Source organism: Protomyctophum bolini, assembly GCF_963924005.1.
Source record: "Protomyctophum bolini genome assembly, chromosome: 1".
NCBI classification, from domain to species: domain Eukaryota; kingdom Metazoa; phylum Chordata; class Actinopteri; order Myctophiformes; family Myctophidae; genus Protomyctophum; species Protomyctophum bolini.
This window is the reverse complement of record NC_137862.1, coordinates 29,978,767-29,986,266: the sequence shown is the minus strand read 5'-3', so window position 1 is coordinate 29,986,266 and position 7,500 is coordinate 29,978,767. Positions and strand designations below refer to the sequence as shown.

Below are 7,500 nucleotides of genomic sequence, written 5' to 3'. Positions count from 1 at the left end.
ATCTATAATTATACAGTCTGCCTGGGGCCCGCAGGTATCCATCCATCTATCTATAATTATACAGTCTGCCTGGGGCCCGCAGGTATCCATCCATCTATCTATAATTATACAGTCTGCCTGGGGCCCGCAGGTATCCATCCATCTATCTATAATTATACAGTCTGCCTGGGGCCAGCAGGTATCCATCCATCTATCTATAATTATACAGTCTGCCTGGGGCCAGCAGGTATCCATCCATCTATCTATAATTATACAGTCTGCCTGGGGCCAGCAGGTATCCATCCATCTATCTATAATTATACATATACAGTCTGCCTGGGGCCAGCAGGTATCCATCCATCTATCTATAATTATACATATACAGTCTGCCTGGGGCCAGCAGGTATCCATCCATCTATCTATAATTATACATATACAGTCTGCCTGGGGCCAGCAGGTATCCATCCATCTATCTATAATTATACAAGAACATGTGCAGTGTTGATTTCGTTGACTAATGATGACGAAAAATGTTCATAGACTACCTTTTTTCACTGACAGACTAAATGGAAACTACATGAAAACTCAACAAATAAAAACTAGACTAAAATGTTAGGAAGGGACTAGTGGACAAGAGATCCAGTATAAAAATAAATTTAAAAAAAGTAATTTTACACTTGCCGATCACTAGCCGATCTTCTATTTTCAGCAAGTGTAAAATCAGCCATTACAACGGTGTCAAGGCCCGCCAAAATAATTTTTTGTTGTCTACTCAACTGTAGATTTAGTCGAATAAAATCCTATGGTATTTAGTCGAATAAAACTAGACTAACAAACATTTCAGGTGACTATAATGTGACTAAAACTATTCAAAAGACTATGACTAAAACTAAAATCTGATTTTCTGCCAAAATCAACACTGAATGTGTCTTTATTTGAGGCATTGATATTTGGCAAGTAAGTGTCAATGATCATGTAAGATGTCGATAATGAATAGAGAAACACTCTGGATAATCCAAGTCGTGGGTAATTGAATGAATAATTCCATTGTTGCTTTTGCCAGTAATCTATGGTCAGCCTCAACTGGTTTGTCTGTCTTTCCCTTTTCTCAGCCTGACCTAGCAGCACACGAGGCAAAGCTAATGCAGAAGATCCAACTGCTCTGTGTGATGGAGGTGGGTGAATTCTCTCCCAAAGCAGACATTTTTAAAATGATAGTTTATCGTATTAGAGCTACTGTACAATCTTTCCTGGAAGAATTTGATTTATAATTGCAGCCCAATCAAATCATATCCAAATTGGAGCAGTAACAGGCTGGCATGCAAGTCCGTTCACCTCAAATGCATTTGTCTGTTTGAAGTTTGCATCAAAAAGAAGAACAAAATCATCTTCCTCGTTAACAGACTTGAGAGTTGGCAATATCCAAATGGCTTTTCGTTTCCAAAATGTTCAATCATTGTAAAATGTGTCTCTCCAGATGACTTTTACCCGTCCTGCCAACCACAGACAGCTGACTTTCCATGAGATCGCCCAGAGTGCCAAACTCCCCGACAATGAGGTGTGTGTCTAATCGATCCGCCAATAAATCCTTTGGCCATGCTCGGCATGATTCACTTTGATCAAGAATAGAGAAAAATGTTATCCTCTCTGAGTCTCATTGTCTTTGGTGTGATTAGACCGATACAGAATGGCTGTTGGGTTGAATTAAGTATATCACAGTTATTAAGTTGTTGATCAGATTAATTGATTTAGTCAATTATAGTACAAGCCTTTGCTTCTTGTTGAATCGGTTATAAATTGGTTGGTTGTTCTAAATATGGGTTTTCGATAGATTATCCAGCCCTAACTGGTGTTTTGTTTGGTTGTATATGTGGCAGTGTTGTTGTTGTCGACTACAACTAAGACGGAAACTGTTTGACTATCTTTTTCCACTGACAAACTAAACGGAAACTAAATGAAGACTAAGCTATGATGACTAAAACTAAGACTAAATGTATTGACAATTTCGTCAACAGATAAAAACTAGACTAAAATGTTAGGAAGGGACTAGTGGACGAGATCCAGTATAAGTCATTTTACACTTGATTGCATGCTGAAAATAGCAGATCGGCAATTTTCAACAAGTGTAAAATGAGACATTAGGACACCATCAAGGCACGCCAAAATACATTTTAGTCGACTAAATGAACTGTAGATTTAGTCGACTAAAATCTTATGACATTTAGTCGACTAAAACACAAACATTACAGGTGACTAAAATATAACTAAAACTAAATTAAGTTTTATTCCAAAGACTATGACTAAACTAAAATAGAAATTTTCTGCCAAAAACAACACTGATATGTGGTGCAGGTGGAGCTTCTGGTGATGAAGGCTCTGTCTGTGGGCCTGAACACTTCTATTCACAAAGTCTTGTAGAGCACTTTCCCTGCGATTCGCGAGTTGCCAGAGTTGTGTTTTCATTGTTTAATCCATGTTTTAATCAGTTTTAAATCATACGGGTAAACCGCCGGACAGAATGGGATATGATGTTTTTTGATGACGACCGTTTTGATTACACTGTTTTTAAAGTGGATTTTCATGACAAACAACTCGGCGGTCGGTGCACTGGCTGTTCAAAGGTAACTTTAAACATAGGCAGTCTAGCCTGAAAGACGGCCGTGCATTGTAGGCATTCAACCTGTTAAATGTTTGGTTGTGTATGTGGTGCAGGTGGAGCTCCTGGTGATGAAGGCTCTGTCTGTGGGCCTGATCAAAGGCAACATCGACGAGGTGGACCAGAAGGTGCAGATGACCTGGGTACAGCCCAGAGTGCTGGACCTTCAGCAGGTAAACACTAGTCAACACATTGACCTGGGTACAGCCCAGAGTGCTGGACCTTCAGCAGGTAAACACTCAACACATTGACCTGGGTACAGCCCAGAGTGCTGGACCTTCAGCAGGTAAACACTAGTCAACACATTGACCTGGGTACAGCCCAGAGTGCTGGACCTTCAGCAGGTAAACACTCAACACATTGACCTGGGTACAGCCCAGAGTGCTGGACCTTCAGCAGGTAAACACTCAACACATTGACCTGGGTACAGCCCAGAGTGCTGGACCTTCAGCAGGTAAACACTCAACACATTGACCTGGGTACAGCCCAGAGTGCTGGACCTTCAGCAGGTAAACACTAGTCAACACATTGACCTGGGTACAGCCCAGAGTGCTGGACCTTCAGCAGGTAAACACTCAACACATTGACCTGGGTACAGCCCAGAGTGCTGGACCTTCAGCAGGTAAACACTAGTCAACACATTGACCTGGGTACAGCCCAGAGTGCTGGACCTTCAGCAGGTAAACACTCAACACATTGACCTGGGTACAGCCCAGAGTGCTGGACCTTCAGCAGGTAAACACTCAACACATTGACCTGGGTACAGCCCAGAGTGCTGGACCTTCAGCAGGTAAACACTCAACACATTGACCTGGGTACAGCCCAGAGTGCTGGACCTTCAGCAGGTAAACACTAGTCAACACATTGACCTGGGTACAGCCCAGAGTGCTGGACCTTCAGCAGGTAAACACTCAACACATTGAACTAATCCATTTAACCCACTTACAGTACGTTTTAACAGCGGGGGACAGCCAGCCGAAAAGTGGGCGGAGGAACGTTGGCCGAAAAGATACAAATAATTCATCTTTTGGGCGACGTCGTCCGGTGATAGTGGGCGATTGGGCGATAGCCAATGTATTTCAAGCGGCGCTCGCCGTTGGTTACCAGGCTGTTAAAACGTACTGTTAGACCTGAGACCAGATTCTATAAACTGTCTTCTAAATCAGACAGTTTTCTGAAAAAACCTACAGTTATGTTTCTACTGTATATCAGTCTGTTCTCAAACTATTTCATGTCAAGGACCCCAGAAATTATATGAAATTGGCTGCCGACCCCCCCATCTGAAATATGTTGTTCCAGGGACCCCCCCAGAAGCAAAGATTTGAGTTAAAAACGTTCACTCTGAAAAATATATATTCAAAGATTTGGCCACAATTTCACGATTTTTCAAAAATAGCAGATCTACAAGCTCATAGTGCGGCACTCAGTATCGTGCCATGAGCTTGTAGATCTGCTATTTTCCAATGGCTAAAGTATAACATGATGCTTAAAACACAAAGGGGTTCCTTTTCCTGAATAGGTTAATACAGTGGTTTTCATATCAAGGCCCATTATTTATTCAGCATTAGAGCCACAGAACCACCATTTGATGACATTTAGCCTCTCAGACCCAAAACTAAAGAATATTTTGTTGTCGTTGGATAAGATTTTGTCCACAATTCCATGCTTTTGGCAAACGTTGAGAAAAATAACGATTCTTCTACATTCTCTAATTGTGTATACTTCTTGTAAATTAAGTAATGCAGATGTTTAACAATAATGTAACTCTTGGGAGCGTAATATGAAACCAAATATGCTCTCAAGAGTTAAAGATCTATAGACCACCGAAGTCTGACGTCACTTTCAGTAGAGGGCGCCAGTACACAGGTTCATGTATTTTTTTTATTTGCATTGAAATCCCGACAGGGGGATTTTAGGTCATTTCATATAAGAACTGTCATTGAAAAATAAACCGATCATCCCAGCCTTTCTGTCAGGAGGGTGGCTGTGCATCGTTAATGATGTCCATTCATATTTGATACAGCCAGTTTCTGGAGAAAATGGAATTAATTTGGCCGCAAAAGCCTTGAAACTACATATGAAAGCAATGACGCTGCTAATATACACGCCCAGCTGTCAACACATTGTGTTCCTGAGATTCCTCGTTGACGTAAGCTCAGCTGGCAGTGACTCGACTTGTACTAACCACGAAACATTAAATATCAATAAAAATAAATTTAAAAAAACGTAATTAACATTTTATGTTGTTTAACAAGTTGCGATGGGCAGCTGTAGCCACCCGGAAATGTAGGCTCTGGGTTGTTTGACTAGTTTCTAGTTCTTATTGTGTTACTCTTTGGGTATATTTGTACATTTCCACCTTCATTTGATGCTTCATATCCATATGAGTGAAAAGGCCGGGGTGATCGGTTTATTTTTCAAACAGTTCTTATATGAGGCGATCTAAAATCCCCCTATAGGGATTTCAATCCAAATAAAAAGTACACAAACCTGTGGACTGGCGCCCTCTACGAACAGTGACGTCAGGACTTCAGTGCCCATTTGGTTACCAACTACATCATTTATAGCTGCATGGGGACCACCTGGAACCCCCTCAAAGACCACTGGTGGTCCCCGGACCACTGGTTGAGAACCACTGATTTAATACATTATTTGAAAATATACAAAAAAACTATCACTTTTCTGTCATTAGATGGAGATGTTCAAATATGATCCTAAATAGCCGATGTACAAAGCTTGAAACGTGTCACGATGCGTGAGCATGTTGTGAGCTTGTAATTCGGCTATTTAGTGTAACACCTTTGTTTGAAAAAAAACATGTGCGTGTGTTTCAGACTTGTTTAACACAACGAGAGCGGGGACTTTTTTCAAAATATGAGCACTAGTGCCAGCAGATATGGGAGATTTTACCTTCGGTTCCCCTCCAACACCGTAGGCATAATGTTCCATTCTTAAACCGGGAGGCATAATGTTCCAATCTTAAACCGGTAGGCATAATGTTCCAATCTTACCTCACGCTGGTCACGCTAAAGTCTCTCTAGAAGCGTTAATATTCCAAACAAGAGGCATGTTGAAGTCAGCAATGGAGACGGAACATTGTCCTTCTGGTCAAAACCATGGAGAGTTCTCTAAATTAGGAGGCATTCTTTCTGAGCCGTCAACAAGGAAGTGAACAGCAGCGCGCATGCCCGAAACAGCAAGGAGTATGGTGCAGAAGGAGAGGCCAACTAAAAAAAAGGAAAGAAATCTGAATTTTTATTTTGTTTGATATCAATAAAAAAGCTCTTAAGACGTGTGTGCACGTCCAAGGGAATTTACATTTGGATTAGAAAGGACGTGTTCACGTCCTACGGTCTTTGTTAACGTAGTAATTTATGTAAAAAAATGTTTTTACTTGATTCATTGTGAAAAATAATAATAGAATAATCAATAATCAAATAAAATAATCAATAGTTGCAGTCCAACAGTTCTATATTCATCAAGTGAAGATATAGGGCAGCTCCATTACATAATGGGATTGGAGGGATTATGCGTTGACCATATTATGTAACTTCTGTGTCAACGGTTCGATTCTGGCTCGGAGGCCTATTGTTGCGTGTGGCCCCAATATCTCCCCTCAACTTTCCTGTCGAGTACACTATTGATTGAAATAGTTAATTTATTGGTCACCGATACTACTGTTCTTTATTTTGATTGGACGTGGGGGTGCCATTTGTTTGTGCTGGGCTGTCACATGTGGCCATCAGAGAGAGCATTTTGTCTGTTCAACCCATTTAGGACTGGAACGCATTTTTGACGCTTTTAGCATTTAACCACTTTAACCGTTATTTTAATCTTTAGCTGTTGAAAAATAACAGATCTACAAGCTCATAGCGTGGCACTCAAGCTTGTAGATCTGCCATTTTTTTTATCGTGAAATGTGGTGCAAATATACATATATTCTATCATAGCAAATGTTTTCAACTCATGCATTTGCTTCTGTGGGGGGTGGGCGTCCCTGGAACAACATATTTTCAGACGGGGGTCGGCAGATTAGAAGACATTTTGTAGAATCTGTTCTCGGGTCTAAATGGATTAAAACGGTCTTCCCTTACGTGTGTTGTCATTATGAGTAATCGGGTCTCCCTTTTGGAATGCCGTTTCAGATCAAGGGGATGAAGGACAGGTTGGACTTCTGGTGCGGTGATGTGAAGAACATGGCCATGCTAGTGGAGCAACAGGCCCATGACATCCTCACCTAAAGATCGCTTTCTCCTTCTGTTCAACAACAAAAATAACATCTCTCTGTGGAAAGGAATGTTGCACTCAGCCTTTTGTTTTTCTTAATTTTGTTTTTTCTCTTGTTTGATGCCATGTTCATTATTCCTGTGTTACTAGAACCGTGCATACACAGTAGTAGTAAATCACACATTTTGCAAATAAAACCCATGGAACATTATTCTCACATCTTGGATTGAAATGATTGTCTTTGCTATTTATGTATATCTCTGCTGTCGGGAGGAAAGCACCTAACTCCAAAACGTTCATTTTTCAGGAAATGAAAAATATACATTTTTCAGGAAATTTGGAAAACAAAGCAATAATGCCTCATCAAAGTTGGTGTTGTAACTTTATATATTGAGAGGAAAGGTGGTGGAGTTAGTTACTTTAGCAGACTGTGAGGGCTTGAGGGTGCAATGGAGTTCAGAGGTTTTGTCCAAAGCGTTTTTCACTACTTCACATTGGTTCAATATTTTTTTAGAGTTAAGAGGTTTCCTCCTGACAGCAACGATATCCAATGTGCGCTAAGGATCAGTACTTGAGTATGTTAGAATACCTGGTATATTTGCATACTATTACTTTTTACTACTAATGCACATTGCACA

General features: G+C 40.7%; 1 protein-coding gene across 1 annotated transcript in view; it reads left to right on the top strand.

Moving 5' to 3' along the window:
* Positions 1-7,073, top strand: part of psmd13 (proteasome 26S subunit, non-ATPase 13) — a 13,630-nt gene extending 6,557 nt beyond the window's left edge. The window contains exons 10-13 of the mRNA XM_080768017.1: positions 1,092-1,154; positions 1,457-1,537; positions 2,692-2,808; positions 6,781-7,073. Of these exons, the coding sequence (XP_080624143.1) occupies positions 1,092-1,154; positions 1,457-1,537; positions 2,692-2,808; positions 6,781-6,876 (357 nt within the window). The 3' untranslated portion in view covers positions 6,877-7,073. The remainder of the gene's footprint in view (positions 1-1,091; positions 1,155-1,456; positions 1,538-2,691; positions 2,809-6,780) is intronic.
* The last annotated feature ends 427 nt before the right edge of the window (positions 7,074-7,500 follow it).